The sequence below is a fragment of the Cynocephalus volans genome, chromosome 7, assembly GCF_027409185.1.
Source record: "Cynocephalus volans isolate mCynVol1 chromosome 7, mCynVol1.pri, whole genome shotgun sequence".
In the NCBI taxonomy this organism is placed as follows: Eukaryota; Metazoa; Chordata; class Mammalia; order Dermoptera; family Cynocephalidae; genus Cynocephalus; species Cynocephalus volans.
In genome coordinates, this window is record NC_084466.1 from 65,578,629 (window position 1) to 65,603,624 (window position 24,996).

At 34.9% G+C, this 24,996-nt stretch overlaps 1 protein-coding gene and 1 non-coding gene across 2 annotated transcripts in view; both read right to left on the reverse strand.

Moving 5' to 3' along the window:
* Window positions 1-24,996, reverse strand: part of SUCLA2 (succinate-CoA ligase ADP-forming subunit beta) — a 54,345-nt gene that overhangs the window by 16,635 nt on the left and 12,714 nt on the right. The window contains exons 5-6 of the mRNA XM_063102566.1: window positions 12,760-12,888; window positions 10,325-10,463 (exon numbers count right to left, since the gene is read on the reverse strand). Of these exons, the coding sequence (XP_062958636.1) occupies window positions 10,325-10,463; window positions 12,760-12,888 (268 nt within the window). The remainder of the gene's footprint in view (window positions 1-10,324; window positions 10,464-12,759; window positions 12,889-24,996) is intronic.
* Window positions 14,887-14,990, reverse strand: LOC134382846 (U6 spliceosomal RNA). The gene has a single exon (XR_010024112.1). It is a non-coding gene; the product is annotated as a U6 spliceosomal RNA (small nuclear RNA).

Genomic DNA, 24,996 nt, shown 5'->3' on the forward strand with positions numbered 1-24,996 from the left:
AGTTCAAACCCATGTTGTTAAAGAGTCAACCATATATTTATTTCAAAATTAAAAGTTTAAAAAAAAAAAAAAAAAGAGGCCCAGGAGCCATCTTGAAAGGGGCCTCTACTGGTCAAATCTGGGACACTCTGAGTAACAAAATAATGATAAAAACAGATCATAATTCACTGACTAAAATGAGAATCAAAGAGTCCATTCTGATACAAACAAATAAATGAATAAACAATGGGGAAGAAAGGAAAGCTATTCATTACAATACAATGCCAACTAGTAAATACAGAGGGAATGATGGAGTTAGAAAGTCATGAGCTACCAAAATTAATAAGTAAAGTTTTGATGAGGAACACAGTCTCAAAATATTTTCTTACAAATTTCCTAATATTTATAATGGTAAAAATAATGATTATACAGTGGAGAAATCTGGTGGACGCTACCTTAACCGAGTGATCCAAGTTAACATTATCAATACTAAAACAAACCAACATAATGTATCTACTGATATGTACTACGAAGAACAAAAATACAAGGAGGAAAAGTCAGACAGAGAAACACAAACTGAAGAGCATTCTACAAAATCTATATTACACCACCTTGGCTCCTGTTCTAGCTTTCCGTGGCTGTAGACTAAGCCCCTAGTGCTGTGTAAGTCTCAGCTCACCTCGGTGCCTGCTGGGCTGTGTGCGCTTACCTTCCCCCCCAGAGCCTTAGGCTGGACACCAAAACATATGGCTCCTTCTCTTAAAAAAAAAAAAAAAGTCAAGGTCAAGAAACAAAGTAAACTTGAGGAACAGTTCCAGATAAAAGAATGTGAGAACTAAATTTATTCTGTAATCCTGGACTAGGATCCCGGTCTGGGGGAAAAGGTATAAAGAACATTACTGGAATACCTGTCTACATTTGAATATGTACTGATGGATTGTGGATTAAATAATAATATTTTATCAATATTAAATCTCCTGATTTTGATAAATGTACTCAGGTTATATAAGAGAATGTTCTTGTTTTCAGACACTGAAATATTTAGGGGCAAAGGAGAACAAAGTCTCTTGCTTACTCTCAAATGGTTCCAAAAAAATATGTTTATATACACACACATGTGAATGCACACAAAGAGCATGCAGAAAGAGAATAAAACAAATACAGCAAAATGTAAACAACTGGCAATGCTGAGCAAAGTAAATATGGGAGTTCCTTATACCATTTCATTTCTGTATCAAAAGACAAGAGTAAGGGAAAAGCCACATAGTATCATATTCATAGTAAGCAGTGATTTTTTTTTAAGTAAGCAATGATTTAGTTCAGCAAATCACCTATCATATTAAATTAATGCTGTTGAATAGAAGAAAAAATATTGGCAATTCTTATCCTTTTATTTCCCATATGAATAGCATAATGATCTATTTTTGGATAGTTACATTTAGTCAATTATTAGATAGTTACATTTAAGTTATACATTAACTAAGAAACAACTGAGCACTTTTGATGAGTCTTGCTCACGATGAGCACCTAGCAAAAGGCATTAGTCCATACTCCAGAGGCCTCATAAGGACCCCAGAGGATCATGGTAGGTTCAGTGAGGGTGATTCTCCAATGGAAAATCCCTAGGAGGCAGAAACTCCACAACAGGCAGTAGGAACAGCCACTGACAACACCTGCTCACAAGCAAGTATGGGTAGACATAGTCCATACTCAGTTCATATTGAGTTGCCAAAATCAAAGTGCTCAACAGGGGAGATTATCGGTAGTTTTATTCCCCTGTAGAAATCACAAACGCACAGTGCCAAAATTAATTTCTTGCTCAAGATTTCTCCCAACTAAGTTTAAATCCACAGGTAAAATAATCAGTACAACTGCTATGCTGGTGAGACTAGTATCTGTTTACCCTCCTTCACTAAGACACCACTAAGTTTCTGCCATAATCTTTGATAAAACTAAGTACAGGGTTCTGGGAACATAACTGTGCCTGGAATAATTGTTCTTAGTGACAGAAATGGCTAGGCCATTTTTTTTCCTTGGGGAGAGGGTTTTGCTTTTTTTTTTTTTTTCCAAATCTGGTAACTGAGGAGCCAAAGCTGTGTTAAACTTGTATATATTAACATTTCATATTCCTTTAAAAGTGAAGCACATAAGAGACTTGAAATTCAAACAATATAATTTCTGAGGCCATGAAGAAACTCTACCCATTCCAATGAGAGACGGTCCAAACTGCCACAGCTGTAAGAATCCCAACTCTACCTAGAATTCATAACCCCTCTAGCTAATATTCAATTAAACAAGAAATTAGAAAGAACATTAATTTCTTTGTACCTCTAACTCAAAGAAGAGAATTTGACATGGGAATTCAGTTCTCAAGGTCCTTTGGACTTTATCATATTTGGACGTTAAATTCCAAGACTGTCTTTATACAGTTTACTATTAGAGTATCTTAATGATATAATTCAATCTCACTGCAGCACCTCTGATATTCCATTAGACATGACAGGGCATAATCTAGTGTCAGAAATAGAAAAGTATGGGGCCGGCCCATGGCTCACTCGTGGTGCTGATAACACCAAGGCCGCGGGTTCGGATCCCATATAGGGATGGCTGGTTGCTCACTGGGTGAGCGTGGTGCTGACAACACCAAGTCAAGGGTTAAGATCCCCTTACTGGTCATCTTTTAAAAAAAAAAAAGAAAAAAAGAAATAGAAAAGAATGAATTTTCAGAATTCAGCATGACACTTTCTTACAGCTCATATCAGTATACTATTTTGACTCATTTTAGAAACTTTTGGTTCATAGATATAAAAGTACAGCTAGATAGGAGGATAACATCCAGTGTTCTATAGCACTGTAGGGTGACTGTAATTAACCATTTACTATAATTTCAATTAGCTACAAGAGAGGATTTTGAATGTTTCCAACACAAAGAAATGAAAAATGTTTGAAGTAATAAAAAAAAAAAAAAAAAAAAAAATCCATGGCTGTCAGGATTTCAGGATATGGGGGTGGGGGCCAGAGGGAAGAATAGGCAGAGCAGAGAGGATTTTTATGGCAACAAAACTATTCTGTATCATACTGTAATGGTTAATACATGATATTATGCATTAGGCGAAACTCATAGAATTATACAATACAAAGAGGGAACCCTAATATAAAATTAAATTGACAATAATACATCAATACTGATTCATATTTATAACAAACATACCACACTAATGTAACATGTCAGTAAAAGGAGAAATTGTGATGTGAGTGGGGAGGGTACTGAAACTATCTGTATTGTCTGTTCAATTTCCCTGTAAAATTAAAACTACAAAATTAAAGAAGGGGCTGCCCATTTAGCTCAGTTGGTTAGAGCATGGCCAAGGTCAAGGGTTTGGTTTCCTGTACCACCAGCCACCAAAAAAAAGATAAAACAAAAGAAAGAAAATTTTTTTAATAATAAAACTTCTGGGAGCAAAAATCTAAGCTACCTACAGGCACTTCTTGGAGACTAGCCAAAGGAATAATGGTTGGGATTGGAATAGTAGCCTCAAAATCAGGGCAGGACTACTCAAACAGACAGCTACATCTCCTCCCTTGAGAGCTCCACGTCCACCCTGACCCATCACAGGCTTGATGGTTCAAGAAAACACTAACGAATGTTGAGGTGATCAAATCTTCCCCACTCCTGATGCTACCTTTCACACTGAAAGGATTCACTAAGTATAACATCTGGCCTCTCACCACCTCTTTACACTCACTTCCTCTCAGAGGAGAGGAAGCAAATTAAATATTTCCAACTGCTATTCCTGGGCAGCTTCTGCCCCTGAAAGGACTACCCTGTTACTTTAGCATTTGAGTAGGTAGATTAAGTCTGTCTAATTCTGTAATTTAGTTGCCAGATCCACCTTGATTAGAACCTTTGCAGGGAAGAGGAGTAATCACTGGGAGACCCCTCAGAGATCCCAAATGATAGCAATGGTATGATAAGCTATTTAAGGAATTCTATTCTGACTTATTTTTATATTATCCTATGTTTTCAGAGCATTATTGGGAAATAGAATCTATAAGCATTCATCTTGAAGTTATTCAAACCATTAAACCAGAACGAATTAAGAGACATACTTCATTCTATGTAGTAGATATGCTCCTAAAAAAACTGCACAAAAGAAATAATTCCAAATTTACATATTCAAAATGTCCTTAGACTAGTATTTTAAAGAATACTATAGAAATTTTCCCAAATTTATATTCTATTTTGTTATATGGCAATTTAGTACAAAAGGAGACAAATACCTATATTTTTTAATACTTATTTTTGAAATGAAATATGTACCTTATGAACAAAACCTATCACTCCATAGATGTTTACAATTTACACTCCATATTGGTTTAAAGTTTCCATTGAAAATACATAAGTACAGTGAAAATGTAGATTTGCTAACAGAGCCTTAGTATGTACTCACCTGTAAAATAAAGCCTTCTCTTTTCCATTCCCACTGTCTTTGTTACCTTCTGCTTGGACTACCGCTATAGCTTTCTAAAAGATTACCTGCACCTCTAATCTCACCCTATTACACCACCACCAATATAGTACTCCCTACCAAAAACATCCCTGACATAAAACTGTGTTATAGCTAAGAGCACCAAGTTCTGCAGTTGACTGCTTTTGGGTTCACAGCCCATCTCCACCACTAGACAAGTGTCCCTGGGCAAGTCACCTAATCTCTTCATAATTCGGTTTCCCAATCTATAAAATAAGAATAGAAGTAGTACCTCCCTCACAGGACTGTTATAAATGAAACAAAGGGGTTCATATTTGCAAAGTGCTTCCAACAGTGCCTGCCATACAGCAATTACTGTGTTTTTGTTAAATAGCCAGGGGAAATTATATACACTTTTGGAAAAAATTTACTATAGGAAACCAAAGTATACTCAGAATGCCTCTTTTGTGAGGGAAAATTCAAATTGTGAAAGAAGAAAATGAACACAAACCAAAACATGGGCAGCAAGGTGAAATGCAGTAGAGATATCTTTTAAAGACTAAGGAAAATAAATATAGCAATAGAATTAAATCTACAAATAAACAAAATCAACAGTCTCTCTATACTAGAAATTAGTAGAAAGAAAATATAATGGCAGAAAAGATCCCAATAGCAACCAAATATATGAGGGTACTTCAAAGTTTGTGGAAAAATAGTATTAAAAGATAACACTGGGCTGGCCCGTGGCTCACTCGGGAGAGTGCGGTGCTGGGAGCACAGAGGCCGCAGGTTCGGATCCTATATAGGGATGGCCGGTGCGCTCACTGGCTGAACGTGGGGCAGGACAACACCGTGCCAAGGGATGCAATCCCCTTACCGGTCAAAAAAAAAAAAAAGATAACACAAATCTTTCCATGAACTTTTTGAAGTACCCTCACATATCTCTACAAATAAATCTAAGAAATATAATACCTAAATAAGGAGACTGAGGAGTCTTATTTAAAAACATATAATTAAATGCTTATACAAATGGAAAAATAATGTTTCTAGTTGGAAAAATTGACTACCATGAAGATGTTAATTTTTCTCAACTAACATACAATTAAAGCAATTCTAATAAAACTTCAGCATAATTTGTTTTGAAATCTAACAAAAGGATTTTAAAGGTTATCTAGCAATAGGAGTTAGTAATTTGATATCCAAGTACCAACAGCAGGACTGAGGATTCAAGGAGTTTGTGATGTGCATGTGCTCTCATGACAGCACTTATGCACCTGCCCTGGGTGAGGGTTACTAGCTTCCATGCACTTGTCACTGCATTTCTCAAAAGAGTTAAGACCCACAAAGAGTTAAGTAGCACAAGTTTAAAAGAATAAATAGGTAAGAACTGCTTCTCTTTAAAGGGTTTTTTTTTGTTGTTTTTTAGATTCGGGGTTTTTCTGCTTATCTTTTCCAACTTTACTGAGGTATAATTGACAAAAACTGTGCATATCTAAGGTGTACAACATGATATTTTGATATATGCATATATTGTGAAATGACTACCAAAATCAAGCGAGTTAATATACCCGTCACCTCACAGTTACTTTTTGTGTGTGAAAATACTTAAGATCTAATCTCTTATCAAATTTCAAGTGTACATTATTATTAACTATAGTTACCATACTGCACATTAGGTCTCCAAACTTATTCATCTCATAACTGAAAGTCTGTTCTCTTTGACCAATATCTTCCAATTTCCCCCACCCTCCTGATGCTAGTAATCACCCTTCTACTCTGTTCCTATGAGTTCCACATTTTTAGATTCCACGCAGTATTTGTCTTTCTGTGTCTGACTTATTTCACTTAATATAACGTCCTCCAGGTTCATCCACATTATCCCAAATGGCAGGATTTCCCTATAAAGAAGTAAACTATTGATACAAAAAAGAATAATCAAATCTATGTAATCAGATACTCTAATATGATGGGAGAGGATACCAAAAACCTACAGGAAAAGGACACCTTATTTAATGATACCAGAAAAACTGGAAAAAACAAGTAAAGTAAAATCTGGATTGATTAAAGACTTAAAAATTTTTAAAACAATGAAACAATAAAAAAAATAGAACACATTTAACATGAATATTTACTGATCTTGGGATGGGGAAAAAAAATCTCTCAGCTTAACAGTAATGGAAGTCAAAATGAAATTTGACTACATGCAAAAATAAAATGCTTCAATATGTCCCAAAAAATAAAACAAAATTAAACAACAGAAGACAAACTCAGAAAAATATTCACATCAAATATCAGACAGATTAACATTCTTAATATATAAAGAGCCAATATACATGGAGAGTATTATTAGGTGAATAAAGCAAGATGCAAAATATACTCATATATAGTATGCAATCTCTTCTGTAAAGAGGTAAAGAACATTTTATTTGTTTTTACGTGCAAAATAAACACTGGGGGGGAGAAAAAAACAAACAAGAAACCAAAAAATCAGAAGAGAGGAAATGGGGATAGATGAAAACGGGGAGAAAGCAAAATTTCAGAGTAAATAAATAAGATTGGTAGAAATATACTTTGTCACAGTAGTTCCTCCTTATCTACGGAGGAGACATTCCAAAACAGAAACCACGAATAATACTAAACAGTATATATACTATGTACAAATTTCTTTTTCCTTCTTCACAATTCCACAGACAGAAGATTTGACTTACCACAGATGTTAGAAACATCAACACATTTTTTTTCGTTCCTTATGAAGTTGAGAACTTTCACCTTTCCACTTAAAGGAAGCACTTTACAACTTCTCTTTGGCACATCCAGATCACCAGCATTACTACTCTTGCACTTTGCAGCCATTCAGTAAAATAAAGGTTACTTGAACAACAAGCACTGCAATACCACGCAGTTGATCTGATAGCCAAGAGGGCTACTATGTGACTAATAGGTGGGTAGTGTATACAGCATGGATACGCTGGACAAAGAATTCACATCCTGGAAGGGACAGAACGGGATGGTGCGAGATTTCGTCATGCTCCAGAACAGCACGCAATTCATAGCATATGAATTATTTCTGGAATTTTCCATTTAATATTTTCGGACCTTGGTTACCATGGTAACTGAAACTGCAGGTACCTGGAACCACGGAAAGCAAAACTGCAACACTGTATATTGTTTTGATTTTTGAACCATGTAAATAAATTAACATTCAAAAAATAAACCAAGACCTCATAAAATTGATAAGAAAAGCTACTCATGATCCTCTTTTGGGTACTATAGTAGGCTGAATAATGACCACCCAAACATAACAGGTCTTAATCCACAGAACCTGTGAATGTTACTTTACACAGTAAAAATTTTGCAAATGTGATTAATAAGAATTTTGAGATGGATTATCTCGATGGGCCCTAAATGACATCACAAATGTCTTTGTAAGAGAGAGGCAGAGGGAGACTAGATTTACATAGAAGAGGAAGAGGAAATTGACCACAGAGGCAGAGATTGGAAAGAGGTGCCCACAAGCCAAGGAATGCCACCAGAAGCTGGAAGAGGCAAAGGAACAGATTCTTCCCTCAGCTTCCAGAGAGAGTGGAGCCCTACTGACACCATGAACTCATAAGATACTGATTTTAAACTTCTGACCTCCAGAACTCTGAGAGAATTTCTATTGTTTTATGTCATCTACATATATAGTAATTTGTTACAGCAGCCACAGGAAGTTAACAGGGGTAGCAAAAGACATCAACAGAAAATTCCCCATAGAAGGAAAACATGTATAATAAACATGAAAAATCCTCAACATCACTATTAATCAAAGAATCAAAGAATGAAACAAGACACTATTTCCTCATTATCAGTTTGATAACAGTTAAACCGAATATAACACTGACTTCTGGCAAAGTATGCAATGAGATGGACTTTTTTTTATTATTATTATTATTATTATTACTGATTTTAGAGAATCAAATCACAAGAACAATGATCACACAGAAATAGCACAGACACATACATATGCATATATTCATATTTATTACTTATTAAATAGACCATTTAATGAAATGGACACTTTGAATACATATCAGAACAACTTTTCTAGAAAGCTACCTGGCAAAATGTATCTCAAAATGTTACTATCCTGACCTAATAATCAAAACATATATTAAAAATATTATTACTTTGACCCAAAATCCTACTTCTAAAAATCTAAAATCTTCTAAAAATCTGAAGTATAATCAGATTTGCAGTCAAAGACTTATATAAAATAAAATATGGGTTTTAAAAATTGTCTTTAAAAAATATTTAACATGAAAAAATTTTATTATATAATTTTAAGTTTAAAAAGAGAAAGATACAAACTGAATAGACAGTATGATCCCAAATACACGAAAGGGTGAAATGAACTATCTGAAACATTAAAAGGGCACTGCGTATTGGGCTTACAGGATTTCTTTTTTCCTTTCTACCTATATTTCTCGGCACTTTGCAAATTTTCTGTAGTAAATATACAATGCCCTTAATCAGGAAAATAAAATACTTCAAAACATATATAAATGCATACTAAGAAAAGAAAACCTGAATACAAAAAAATTTAGTTATTAAGAGACCAGATATTTCCTTAGCAACAGAATACAGTTGTTGAATTTCACAACAAAGGAATTCAGGGATCTTGCTTTCAATGCTAATTGTTCTCTCCTAAGTTACATAATCAGGAAAATAATATAAGAAGTACATTTTATACAGATAATTTTTCACTGACCACTTCATTTTTAAAATATCCATCAGCCCTCACTCTTCAAAAAAATTAATTATTTTTAGTTTTATAAACTATCTCTTTTATCACAGGAAAATTTACTCATTATTTACACTACTATATAAATGGCCAACCAAAAATTGATCTATATGATAAAGAATATAACTAATTAGAAGTATAAAAGTGAAAAACAATCTACAAATGCTTAAGATTAGATTTGTCCAGAGAGGGCTGGCCAGTTAGTTCAGTTGGTTAGAGCACAGTGTTACAACACCAAGGTTAAGGGTTCAGATCCCCATACCAGCCAGCCACCAAAAAAAGAAAAACAAACAAAAAAAAACTGTCTAGAGACTTGAAACAAAATCAAATAAATTACAGCACTAGAAGCAGTTAATGTAAAATACCAAGAAAAATTTAGACTAGAATAAAGCAACTTATATTAAAAAAAAAAAAAAAAACTATACATGGAAGGCATAATGATGTAAATCTGATTTACCTTTTAAGCATATGCAAAAGGAGAGCTGTCAAAGTGACAAGCTAATTTTCTTATCTCTCCAGTGGCTAAAAATACTAAAATGACTCTATCATATGACTATACCCTTCACACAATAAAGATCCATCATGTTTCTAAAGCCTGAAAGTCACGAAGTCCCAGATGGCTAATTTCCCAAAAATACAGCTATTTACTCACCACCACTCTGGATACTCTAACCCAGCACTGCCCAACAGAACCTTCTGCAATGATGGAAATGTTCTATATGTGTGCTATCCAATATGATAACCACATATGACTACTGAGCACTTGAAATGTGACTAGCCTGACAGAGGAACTAAATTTTTAAATTTTACATAATTTTAATTAATTTTAATTTAAATAGCCACATGTGGCTGATGGCCACCTTATTGGACAGTGTAGCTCTAATACCTCTTTGTATACATAAATGTATACATACCTCTTTGTATACATAAATATATATATAAAGTGCTTGCCTTAATAGGTCTGTTTAACATTTGTTCACATTAATTCTATTTATTATAAAATAAACTTCAACATAAGAATGAGTTCAACTTCCTCAGTAAATATATGATAGATAAATGCATAATCAATGTTTGATAAAAGAAGATACCTTACCAGCTCCATCTGAATCTTCTACCATTGGATTTATTTCTACCATAGTTGCATCATATTTCAAAAACAGGTCATAAAGCTTGACCATGTTTTCTGCAGCAGAATCCACAATATTAGGCGGAAACCCCATCTTCTGTGCAAGCTGAAAGCAATTTGTCTTTTTAGTATAGGTAGTTTGCATATGTCCAAACAATATTAAATTATTGTAAATAATAACCTTATAGTTTATCATTTAAATAAGCATCAGTCATTTGTAGTCAAACATCAATCATTGAAATAGCAGCTACTATTACTAAATGGTTAAACAAAACTTTTTACTCAAAATCCTCACAGGGCAGGTATTATGCCCATTTTGCAGACCAGAAAGAGGTTCAGAGAGGTCAAGTGACTTGCCATTCACCTAGATTCCAGTTCCAGTGTTTATTCCATAGCCTCCATACTGCCTCTAAGCCTTATGACCAATCTAAACTGAAAGAAGAGGCTTACATTTTATTAAAACTATAAATAAAAGGTGAATTGACAATTTCAATGGTCCAAACAGTGGCCAAAATATTTAATCACCCTCTTTTACCTTTTAGGTAATTTATGAAGAGTGTCTACCAAGTGAGACAAGTATTATCACATTCATTCAAAAATCTACTGATACCTAAAATATCCAGGCACTGTGCCAGGCCCAAAAGATACAGGCATTTAAGCTTCTACTCTAGTAGAGGAGTTTATATCCTTCAGCAGATTCCTAATTAGAGATACCTGTAGAGCTTTTTAAACAATACAGTATCAAGGTCCCAACCCAGAAATTCTGGTTCACAAGTTCTACAAGTACCAAGCATCTATCATTTTTAAAGTTCCATAGATAATTTTGAACCACTGGTACAGAGGATACATGTTTATATGTTTATTCTAACAGTGCTGCTATCTAAGGCTGTAACAAATTTTATTGATTTTCAAAAATATAAAATCCTAAACTGTTTGAGCGTGAATATGATTTTTGCAAAGCGTCAGATGCCAATAAATAAAGTGAATAATCAAGCTAAAGACTGTAAGTTTTGGTTAAGACCTATTTCAAATAAAAAATAATAAAAAATACAGTACCATTACGAAAGATTTTCACTAGGTCACAATTCACTACTTTTAGGCTTAAACATTGAGAATTAGAACATAATTCTAATCAATCCAGTATGACATTCATTAGCCAAATGGTACTAGGCACCATTTCTTTTCACTCAAAACGCTATAATCTTAGATTATTCCCTCAAGTATTCTCGTAAATTAAGTATTTTCTTCCTCATCTAAATTTCACTCTCCAGTCATCACTTTCACATAACTTCCTAATGAATCAAATCTCTATCCCTTTTAGCCATTTATACCACTTACTTGCCTAAATTATTTGTTTCCCTATTCGTCAGGGAAATTTCTCTATCTCCTTTAAACTTTTGTGCCAGTCAAAATTCTTGTTCTTATACTACTTTAATACCATAAGTTTATTCTGACATAGTTTTCTCATGAACACATTTTTAATTTCACTCAAAGTTTAATATTTAAAATTTTCTTTTAGGATAAGTCACTTACTTTTATATACAAACCAAATAATTTAATTCAATAGCAGCATTACAAATATTATCAAGCAACTCACATAAGCCATAGTATTAAACTCCTTTGGGGGGTGGGGGGGCAGAAGAAGCAAACAAAGACAGTACAGAGAACCAGCAAAATTGTAGGCAAAATTTACTGTGTATGTGCAGACATTAAAAGAAAGACAACAGCACTCAGTGGATTCTTATAAGTGTACATAAATCCCCAAAAGGCAAAATCACTGATCTATCATAGAGATGTGTAAGACAGTGTCCCTACCATTCCATACAATTTAGAGGAAACACAGGAGGCAAAGGACCATTTTAAATGACACCATAGGGATGCAAAATCCTGACTATGAGAAACAATGAATGATAATCACCCCAGTTTCTTCAACAAATAAATTGAAAAAGAAATAAGAAAAGATGGAGAAAGCAAGAAAAGAAAAACCTATAAGTTAGAAAAAGACCTATGAGACATATTAACCACTAGCAATGAAGGACTTTACATGGATCCTAACTCAAACAAATAGCAAAAGAAAAAACAATTTGAGACAATTAGAGAAATTTGAATGACTGATGATATTAAGGAATTACTAATTTTACTAGATATGGTAATTGTATAGTGGCTGTTTTAAAAAAAAAATCTATGTTTTAAAAATATATACTGAAATATTTATGAAAGATATGAAGAAAATATTGTAGTTACTTCCAAAAATTGCAATCCTAAACAAGATATTAACTTGCCTTGACACTCAAAAATTTTTTAAAGTTTGGACAATCACTTCACTTACACAAAAAGTTAACTATCTTTCAGTATTATAATTTTCTAATCACCAACTGGAAATTTTTCAGAATACAACATACCCGAACAGCTTGTTCCTTTCTGATGCCTTCTACAATATCAATAGGTTCTTTGACTATTGCATCGGGAGTCTCAGCAGCAACATCTTCAATGTTGACACCACCTTGTGAACTTCCTATTAACACAGGACCCTAGAAAGAGAGGAAACAGACAAAACATCTAGATTTTATTTTAGACTCACCAATAAAATTTTAAAACATGTCTGTGCATAATATCAGAATTAAGCATCTATTACTCCCCACCCCTATTTTAAAATGTCCTTATGAATTTATCCTCCTATCTCCAGCACAGTGCCTCCTTATAAATGTTCAATTTAAAACAATGGAAAACAAGTTAAAAAGAAGAGAAAAATGATGGCTTTCTAGCAAGGGAAAAAGATAAAAAATAAACACAAAAATTTATACCAAAGTAAGCAAATATAAACCCATATATATATAAATAAAATACAACCTATTCATTTTTTGTAAGAACTGAAAGTGTCATTAAAGTATTGCTACAGCATAAATATTAGAAAATCATGAGAACAGATTATTAATATTTGAAAGGGAAAGTCTAAGGAAAAAATCCCAGATTTTACAAGCTCTAGCCCTATGGCAAGTCAATAAAAAAGAAAGCTCACTACCTTGAAAAAATAGCACTGGCTATTATGAAAAATGTAAGAAGGTAAGATGTAAATACTAACAATTAAATTGATAACTTAAGTCCTCTAAAAATCAATCAAGAAATCTTAAACCAAATTATCTAACAGATTTGCCAATTTATGCATAAAACAGGAAATATCTTAACAAGCAAAAACGGGGAAATGGTAAAACCACATTATTAGATTACTTAATAACATACATAGATCAGGAAAATAATGATCTATAGTGGGTTATGCAGTGTATAGTAGGTTATATATATGAGGCGATTTGCAGAAAACAAATGATACAAAACCCTAGACTGTATTCTCAACTGTGTTATTTTTTTAACCTAAAGTGACACACAAAAAAAAAGATAGAAAATAAAACATTAAAAGATAAGACTTTTGTGACTATTTTCCAAAAACATGTTTACAATGAACAAGCTAAAAGTATTCTTACACTCAGAAAAAAAGAATATGACTATCATTTAAAAAATCTAAACATTAATTTCACTTTTTTATCCAAGCATATAGTGTTTCAGAAATATGCTCATTTAAGGTATTATTCAAAGGAATAATGTTGCATTCATTACTATTTGGAGAACAGAATAGTCCTTCAAATATTTGGCAACTTTTTTTGGCAATAATCAAAGAAAATCAAAAAACAATCTATTGTCTTTGGCAATAACCAAAGAAAAACAAAAAACAACCGATTTAAAAAAAAATCCCATTTACTAGTTTTATTTTTTTTTATTGGAATGTAATTGATTATACATATTGTGGGGTATAAAGTTGAATATCAATATCTGTGTACAATATGTGATGATCAAATCAGATTAGCATATTTATCATAACATAACATAATCATTTCTTTGTGTTGAAGACATTCAAATCTCCTTTCTTCTAGCCATGTGATAACATGTAGTAAATTAACATTAATTACAGATGCCTAGTTCACTGTACATCAATAGAACTTATTTTTCCTAACTAGCTGTTTTGTGTCCATTAACCAATTTCCCATTATACCTCTTCCATCTCCCCCTTTCCCACCTCTAGTAACCACGATTCTGTTCTCTCCTTCTGAAACTTCAATGTATTATGATTGTTGCTTCTTACTTTCTTTCTTTTTTATTTTTTAGCTCCCACTTATAAGTGAGAAAATGTGGTATGTCTCTTTCTGTGCCTGGCTTATTTCACTTGTAATTTTCTTCAAGCTCATCCATGTTGCTGCAAATGGCAGAATTTCATTCTTTTTTATGGCTGAGTAGCAATCCATTATGTATATATACCACATTTGCCTTATCCAATTGTCTATCGATGGGCATCTAGGCTGGTTCCGTATCTTGGCCATTGTAAATAAAGCTGCTGCGATCAACATGGGAGTGCAGGTATCCCTTCGACATGATGATTTCCATTCCTTTGGGTATAAACCCAGTAGTGGGACAGCTGGATCTTATGGTAGTTCTATCTGTAGTTGTTTGAAAAACCTCCATACTGTTTCCTATAATGGGTAAATATGGAATGCTTCATGAATTCACATGTAATCCTAGCACAGGGGCCATACCAATCTCTATATTATTCTAATTTTAGTATATGTGCTACCGAAGCAAGCACTCTATTACTTTTTAAGAGAATTAACTGTTATTTAGGGAGAAAAAAATTTGTACCATGTGATGAGATTTCAATATACAAGTGTAATAAAGAATTTGGCTGATCTGGGAAATAACTTCCAAACCCTCCAACGACACTGGACAGTTTATGCCAACAAGAAGACTTACGGTGGGCTCCTAGATAGTTTATGCTAAGGAGATGACTCAGGTGTGCAATGACCATGTCAGAAAGAGACTAATCATGTGATTAGAGGGCTGGGGTTTTGAGATGTGATATCAGTCCACCCTGTAGAGTGGGAAGGGGCCTGAAGATTGAGTCAACTGCTTAGACAATTCAGTCAATCATGCCTACATCATAAAACCCCAATGAAAACTCTGGACACCAACAGCAGCAAGGCAGCAAAACAGGAAACACAGGACCTTGCTCTCTGACAAAAACACCAACTTAACAACAATACATGGACCAAAAAGCCCTTATGACAATGCCAGAAACCAATTAGGGAGTCGCAGTACCCCAGGCAAGCTCAAACACAAGAACACCTGTATTGAAACCATTAAGAAAAGCCATTTCATTTCATCCACATTAGCACCTCTCCCCACACCAAACTGACACAGTTTGGGATTAAGAAGAAAACATGAGGCTTCTCCTTTGGCAGGGAAAGAGAAGAGTGAAACGTATGTACAACATTCCAGCTTTTTGAAGGCTGTCCAAGGGACTTGTTTCTGTCTCACCAAGTGCTTATAGGGAACCAGCATACCACAGACGCCTGCAGCCATTGAAAATAAGAGAACACAGAAGCTTATGGCAGCCAAAAAACTTGTAACACTCCAGACAGAAGTTGGCACATCTCACTGCAATTGAGAAAAAGCACCTACCTCATGAAGTTTTATTTCTACCACAAGGAACTAGAAAAATAACAACTAAACCCAAAGTTAGGAGAAGGAAGATCATAAAGATTAGATCACAAATAACAGAAACAGAGAATAGAAAAATATCAACAAAATGAAGAGTTGGCTCTTTCAAAAGATCAACAAAGACTCAAATAACAAAAATCGGAAATGGAAGAGAGACATTACAACTGATGCCACAGAAATAGAAGGATCCTAACAAACTATTGTCATCTCTCAGTATCCAAGGGGGATTGGTTCCAGGTCCCCCTGCATATACCAAAATCCACAGATGCTCAAGTCCCTTATATAAAACAGTGTAGTATTTGCATATTGATGGAGTTTGGATGTGTTGTACCCTCCAAAACTCATGTGGAAATTTGATCTCCAATGTGGCAGTGTTGGAAACTGATTGAGTCATCTGGGCGGATCCCTCATGAATGGATTAATGCTCTCCTGGGGGGGGGAATTAATGAGTGAGTTCTCCCTCTATTATTTCCCGCAAGAGCTTGTTGCTTAAAAAGACTCTGGCACCTTGTCTCTCTCTCTTGCTTCTCTCTCTTGCTTCCTCTCGCCATGTGATCTGCTTGTACCCACCGGCTGCCTGCCACTTTCTGCCATGAGTACAAAGAGTCTGAGGCCCATGCCAGATGCAGCTGTCCCAGAATCGTAAGCCAAATAACCCTCTCTTCTTTATAGATTACCCAGTTTCAGGTAGTTCTGTTACAGCAACTCAAAACGGACTAATACACATATAAACTACACACATCCTCCCATAAACTTTAAATCATGTCTAGATTACTTATAATAACTACTATAATGTAAGCACTATGTAAACAGCTGTTATACTGTATAGTTTTTACTTTATTTCATGTATTGCTTTTTTTCCAAATATTTTTGACCCGCGGTTGGTTAAATCTGCAGATGCAGAAACCATGGATATGGAGGGCTGACTATAATATGAACAATTATATGCCAACAAATTGGACAACCTAGACGAAATGAATAAATTCCCAGAAACATACAACCTACCAAGACTGAATGATGAAGGGATAAAAAAAAAATCTGAGCAGACCTATAAATAGTAATGAACCTGAATCAGTAATCAAAAACCTCCCAGGAAAGAAAAGCACAGCACCAGATGGCTTCACTGGAGAATTCAACCAAACATTTAAAGAAAAATTAAAACCAATCCTTCTCAAACTCTTCGAAAAACTGAGCAGGTGGAAAACTTTCAAACTCATTTTACGAAGTCAGGATTTCCTTGATACCAAAATCAGACAAAGGTAGTAACTTTTTGAAGTACCTTCATACAAGAAAACCATGGGCCAATCATCCCTGAAGAATACTGATGCAAAAATCCTTAACGGAATACTAGCAAACCAAGTTCAACAAAACATTAAAAGAAATATATACCATGACCATGTGTAATTAACTTCTGGAATGCAAGCATGATTCAACATACGAAGATTAATCAATGTAATATACCACATTAACGGAATGAAGGACAAAAGCAACAATCATCTCCATTGACGTGGAAAAGGTATTTGACAAAATTTAACACCCTTTCGTGATAAAAAACACTCAACAAACTAAAATTTACTTCAACATATTAAAGGCCATATATGAAAAGCCCACGGCCAACATCATACTATTAAAAAAATGAAAGCTTTTTCTCTAACATCAGAAACAAAGCAAGGATGCCCACTCTTGCCACTTCTATTCAACATAGCACTAGAAGTCCCAGTCAGAGCAATCAGGCAAGAAAAAGAAATAAACACATCCAGAGAGGAAAGGAAAAAGTAAAATTATCTGTGTTTGCAGATGAGATGACCTTGTATGTAGAAAACCCTAAAGATTCCACAGAAAAAAAACTATTAGAACTAATAAGCAAGTTCAACAAGGTTGCAGGATACAAAATGTACAAACAAAAATCAGTTGCATTTCAAAACACCAACAATAAACAATCTGAAAAGAAAATTAAGGAAACAATCTCATTTACAATAAAATAAAATAAACTTAACCAATGAGTCAAAATACTTATGCACTGAAAACTACAAAACATGGCTGAAAGAAATTAAAGAAGACACAAACAAGTGGAAACGCATCCTGTGCTCATGGACTGGAAGACTTAATATTGTTAAAATTTGTATTCTACAGTAAGCAATCGACAGATTCAATGCAATCCCTATCTACATCCCAATGGCATTTTTTGCAGAATTATTAGAAAAAAACCCATAAAATTCATATATAATCTCAAAGCACCCAGAATAGCCAAAACAATCTTGAGAAAAAAAAGCTGGAGGTCTCACATTTCCTGGTTTCTAAACATATTACAAAGCTACAGTAATCAAAACAGCATGATACCAGCATAAAGACAGACATACAGACCAATGGAATACAATAGAGAACTCAAATCCCTCACATATATAGTTAAATGATGTTAACAAAGGTGCCAAGGCTACACAATGGGAAAAGGATAGCCTCTTCAACAAATGGTGCTGGGAAAAATGGATATCCACATGCAAAAGAATGAAGTTGAACGCTTACTTTACACCACATACAAAAATTAACCCAAAATGGATTAAAGACCTACACATAAAACTCAAAACTATAAAACTCCTAGAAGAAAGCATAGGGTAAAAGATCATGACACTGGATTTGGCAATGATTTCTTGCATATGGATCAAAAATACAAGCAACAAAAGGAAAAATAAACAAATGGAACTACATCAAACTTAAAAACTTTTGCACAGTTTTTACACAGCAAAGTAAATGATCAACAACGTGAAAGGGCAAACTACAGAATGGGAGAAAATATCTGCAAACCAAATATCTGATAGGGAGTTAATACCCAGAATATACAAAGAACTTCTCCAGCTCAATTAGGGAAAAAAAAAATCCCAAACAATTAATGAGCAAAGGACATGAATAGGCATTTCTCCAAAGAAGATATACAAATGGCCAATAAGCACATGAAAAGATACTCAATATCACTAATCATCAGGGATACACAAATCAAAACCACAATTAGATATCACCTCACAGCCTTTAGGATGGCCATTATCAAAAAAAAAAAAGTGTTGATGAGGATGTGGAGAAATTGAAACCCTTGTGCACTGCTGGTTGAAATGTAAAATGGTACAGTCACTATGAAAAACACTATTGAGCTTCCTCAAAAAATTAAAAGTAGAATTGCCATATGATCCAGCAATACCACAGTATATATCCAAAAGAATTGAAAATAGGACCTCAAAGTGATATTTGCACACCTTGTTCATTACAGCATTATTCACAAAAGCCAAGAGGTAGAAGTTACCTGAGCGTGCATCAAAAGATGAACAGATAAAAAAAAGTCCTGTATATATACATATATGGATTTGTATACACACACACACACACACACACACACACACACACACAGGAATATTACTCAGCCTTAAAAAAGGAAATCCTGTCATACGCTACATCATGAATGAACATTGCGGACATTATGCTAAGTGAAACAAGCCAGTCATAAAAAGACAAATACTGTATGATCCCACTTATATGAGGTATATAAAATCATCAAACTGTTAGAAACAGAAAGCAGAATGATAGTTACCAGGAGCTGGAGGGGAGGGGAAGAAGGGAAGTTGTTCAATAGTTATACAATTTCAGTTTTGCAAGATAAAAAAGTTCTAGAGATCTGTTGCAGAAAATGTGAATATAGTTAACACTAATTGTGCCGTACAATCAAAAATGAATTTTACAGTAAATTTTGTTATGTATTTTGACTACAATAAAAAAAATTTTTTTAACTCTTAATGAGCTTCTGGTTGGCAATATTCTGCATATCATCACACATCAAGATGCCAAGAAGTTAACACAACCCTGAGAACAATGGACTCTCACAGACCTTGCCCCTATGTCTGTCCATTTGGCTGGTTCTGGTTTTTATCTTCTGGCTATAATAAAATCGTAATCATAAGCACAGCATTTTCCTGAGTTCTGTGAACTGTCCTACGGAATCATCAAACCTGAAGGGGCAGTGGGAACCCCTAAATTTGTAGCCAGCTGGTCAGAAGTGAGGGTAACCTGGGAACTCCCAAACTTGAGGTTGGTGGTTGAGGTGAGGGCACTCATACATAGGACTGTGCCCTTAACCTCTGAAGTTTGACCTGATTCCAGGTACTTGGTGTTAGAAATCATTTCAATACAAAAATAAGTTTTTTTTAATAAAAAAAAATCATTAAACCTTCTGAGACTATAGGAGAGAATACTAGCAAGTCTAAGTAAAGAGAAATGTTAGAAATTATAGTCTAATTTTAAGTTCCTCTACAAATTTCAAATGAAAGAGTATTAATTTCTTCTCCAGTAAGGCAGTTCATAATCATAAGCTTTTACAAAGGTCTAAAGAGCAGGAAAAAACTCAGATTTAATAAGAGCCTGTGCCATTATGGCCACACTATTGAAGTGGAATATATATAAGTTAAATCCACAGATAAACACGAAACATAATTTTATTTAACAGAAGAAGCAGAAACCAACAAACTTCTAAAAATTTTTAACATCTTATTTTAGTTTTACTTTCCTTTTCTTTTTATATTAACTGAAAAAAGAAATGAAGAGCCACAGAGAAGGCAACACTACTGGGAGGGTTGGGAGAGTTAATATTATAGTCTCACTAAAGTAATAACTAAGTCTCCAACAGGTAAGCTGAAAGTTGGGGAAAAAATACATATGATATAATTACACAGAAAAGGAAGTAAAGAGCCTCTATTATACTAATTCCACAACCAATTAGAGAAGAGCCAACTTGCATGGGTCAGTTAAAACAATAACTAGTTTTACATTTGGTCATCACTGCAGAATGAATAGCTATTTCTTATTCAAATTATTTGGATTAACTTTTAAATCTCAGTGGTAAACTTTCAAAATAATTTATTCTCTAGCAAATAGCTATAATTTCAAATAAATTACTAATACTATTTTCACTTTTTTAACCTAAATTCCTCTTCTCTTGTTGGTTTTGCAAAAAATTTTGCCTTAAAATTGGTTTAAATTTAAAAGTTTATGACAAAGCAGCCACTTAATATAACAAAGATCTGTTTTTGGAATTCTTGCAGCACATTTTATATCTATTTCAGACAAAGTCAAAAATTGACACAGTTAGGGAAGATGGCAGAATAGACGGTTCCCAGCATCACTCTCTCCCACAAATCAACCAAATTTACAACTATAAAAATGTAACATCAGCCAAGCTGGGGCCGCTGGAGCTCAGGCGAAGAGGAGGAGAGACCTACAGAGTTCATGAAGGTGGGAGAAACTATGATGAGAGAAAGAAAAAGCTGCTCTCAGCCTTTTGGGCCACGGCTGCTTTAAGGCTTGAGCTGCTGAACACATGGAGTAGAAGCCGGCAGAAGCCACAGCTGTGCCGTTCAGATGGAGTTACATGGAGGTGGAAGGGGAGAAGAGGGTCTTGGTGGCCCCAGGAAAGCACAACCACTAAAAGGGTTCCCATGGACCCACACAGGAGCGAGGAGCCAGAACAGCTGAAAAAAGGGAGGCATTCAGAGGCTGGTGAGTCATAGCAAGGGACCAGCACGGGGCCCGTCCCACTGCAAGTGTTTGGAGCATGGGCAGTGGGTGAGATGGGAACACCGGGAGAATACTGGGACTCAGCAAGGACAGCCGACCTGCCCCCCAATCAGCATAGGACCACTCAGAGGAGAATGGTCAGGAATGCAGAATTGCATGGGGTACAGTTTAATGAAAAAACTCAGGCCCAGATCAGAGATTCTACAGAACACAGATCGATGGGGTCTCTGGAGAGCAGGAAGTACCTATAAGATTGACCATTAAGCCCTGAGCTGCACAAAAAGCCTTCCCTAGGGAAACAGCTGCAAAGTACCAATTTAACCACACAGCTCAAGTACTAGTTCCCACAGGAAGAGGCCCCGTGTTAGAAGCAAAGAACAGGGCTGGCCTGTGGCTCACTCGGGAGAGTGTGGTGCTGATAACACCAAGGCCACAGGTTCGGATCCCATATAGGGATGGCCGGTTGCTCACTGGGTGAGTGTGGTGCTGACAACACCAAGTCAAGGGTTAAGATCCCCTTACCGGTCATCTTTAAAAAAAAAAAAAAAGAAGAAGCAAAGGACAAAAAATTAGTTCCAGCCCAGGCACACCACCAGCACCTTGGGGCCTGCCTGGGAACTGGAGGCTTGGATCCAGGGACCAGACCCCATGCCCACTTCCAGGAAAACTGCCCCAGTGCCTCGGGGCCAGCCTGGCGACCTGAGGCACGGAAAAGGGGACTGGACCACCCTCCCACAACCAGGCACAACATGCCAGCACCTCGGAGCCCACCCAGGGACCAAGGGCATGCAGAAGGGGACCGGATCGCTCTCCTACAACCAGGCACACCAAGCCAGCTCCTTGGGTCTCACCCAGTGACCCGAGGCATGGAGAAGGGGACTGGCCACCACTCCCACAACCAGGCACATGGCACCAGTGCCTTGGGGCCTGCCCAGGGACCAGAGGCATGGAGAAGGGGACCAGATACACCCCAGAATCAGGCATACTGCCAGTGCCAAGGAGCATACCAAAAACAGAACCTCCATGTGGATGGCCCACCACAGCCACCACAATAACCACAGCTGCCACAAAAGCAGATAGATGCCACAGCCACCACGCAGATCGTCCGCCAACCACTGGAGTGCATTCACACAAGAAGAGTCACCAGCAGAGACAAAGAAAAGAAAAGGATGTCTCTTTCCACAAAACCCATTTCAGTGACAGAAGAAGCATCTGCTTTATGATAATATTGGGGGACCTGATCACAGCCCTCAGCATTGGACAGATCATCTAAGCAACAAATTAACAGAGTAACAATTATTCTTTCAGAAGGAGAGAAGAAAACTAGGGCAATTAGAAGGGGGAGGGGGAGAGAATGGGGGAAGGGGAGAGATTGGACAAGGGGCATAAAGAATAATTACGATTTGTAATAATATATATGCCAGTAATATTGATTTAATCAACATATCTCAATGTTCAACCCCAAAAATATGTATAATCGATTTTGATTCAATAAATAAAATAAATTTTAAAAAATAAAATAAAATAAAAATAAATAAATACATTCTGGACCAAAATAATAATAATAATAATAACATTTAATGTTATTGTTGATACAGTTGGATTTATGTCTGCCATTTTACTGTTTGTTTTGTATATGCCTCATTTTTTTTGTTCTTATATTCCTCTTTTACAGTTTTATTTGTATTAAGTGATATTTTCTAATGTAGCCCTTTTATTTCTTTAATGATTTCTTTCATTATATGTTTTTAGTTACTCCTTAGTGGTTGCTTTAAGTCTTACCATATACAACTTAATTTATCAGAATCAGCTGCAAATTTATTCTAACAATTCTACTGAGATACAGAAATGTTACTCCTATTTCCTTTTCTCCTTATTATATTGTTATACATATCACACCAGTAAATGTTATAAACCCAATATTACATTGTTATAATGTAAATATAATGAACTATACAACAACAACAAAAAAAAAATTGACACAGTTAAATGTACCATTCACTTTCAGCAGATTGCAATGTTTTACTAGAAAAATAAATTAAAGTAGTAAATGTGATTTGCTAAATTAGATTTATCTCAGCCTAAAAGTACCCAACAGGCACTAGGCAAATTTTAAGAAATCTGATTTAACAAAAGTGCCAAACACAGATTAGGCACTTAAATTGATTTTTTGGCACACCAACCCTACGATAGATATGTGACCATATATCTTGATGTGATAAGTACTAAAGAAGACCAGTAGGGCCTATGATCTCTCTCCTAAAAACAGACAAGTAACAAAAACAATATTTAATGATCAGCTAATTCCTACGCATAAGGCTTTAATTCAATCAAAAATGCTCTTTTATTTTTAGTTTAAGTAGTTGACTGATTTTCGTTGTTTAACACAGATATGTCCACAGGAATTCCCCCCAAAAAAGTGAGCTATACCCCAAAAAGTAACACCAACCAACTCTACATTGGTTAATGTGATAACGTCAAAGAATGTTATGTCATTGGCCAAATGGCTTTACTAGTATTATAGTACTTTCAGTCTAAATTATTACAACCACGTACTATTTTTGAATTGAAATAAAAATTTTTTCCTCAGTAAGACTCAAATAGTTCTCTGTAAATTCAAACTCTTGAAATGAACTCAAAATTTGATCCTCTTTACTAATGCTTTAACATATGTTCAATAACAAGATTCAGTTTGGTACATTTACTAAAATCAAAATGAGTTACTCTGGATGGGACTCCTATCTTAATTTGTCAAAGCACTTACACCTTGTTTCTGTTTACAACAAAAAGTAAAAACATAACTAACAAAATGATAGATGCTGATATATAACGTCAACAAAAAGGAAAAGAAAATGTAGTGAAAATAAATAAATGTGTAAAAATGCAATTTCTGCAAATTTGTATAATATGTAATGTTATCATCATGAGATTTCTAAAATAATTTTAAAAACTAAATTCTATAACAGAGAAAACTCTATAGAGGTAAAGATATCACTTAATAACAATGCTTTTTATTTTATATTTTGAGTGGGCTTTTACTACCACCTAGTGTTATACCTTAAGAAATACTTTCTTATAAAAATTAAAAGCTGCAAAAGACACTTTATATCACTCAAACATTACTAGAAAATTTAATTGCAAAGAAAAAATCACAATACAGAAAATTGTTATTTTTTTAAAAAGTTGTTCTATATAAGAAAATTGTTTTCATGACTCTTAAAATTTTTGTTACTCTAAATTCTATACAATAATATTCTACATCAAATCCTTACCACGGCTTCCAAATATGCACCCAGCTTGCTTCAAAAACCAAGCTCGTTGACACAGACTCAGTTTCTAAATGTAACTAATACACTCAAAAAGCAAGATAATTAGTATAAAATGATTATCAGTGCTCTCTCTAAGCAACAGGTCTAAAAAGAATTTTCTCTTTACCTGATGCCTTATGTTCCATGCTAGCATTTTAGGTCCCATAAAGAGAGGAGAGTAGGGCTAGCGTCCTTCTCCTTAAAACCATATTGTTTGCTATCTAATGTTATCCT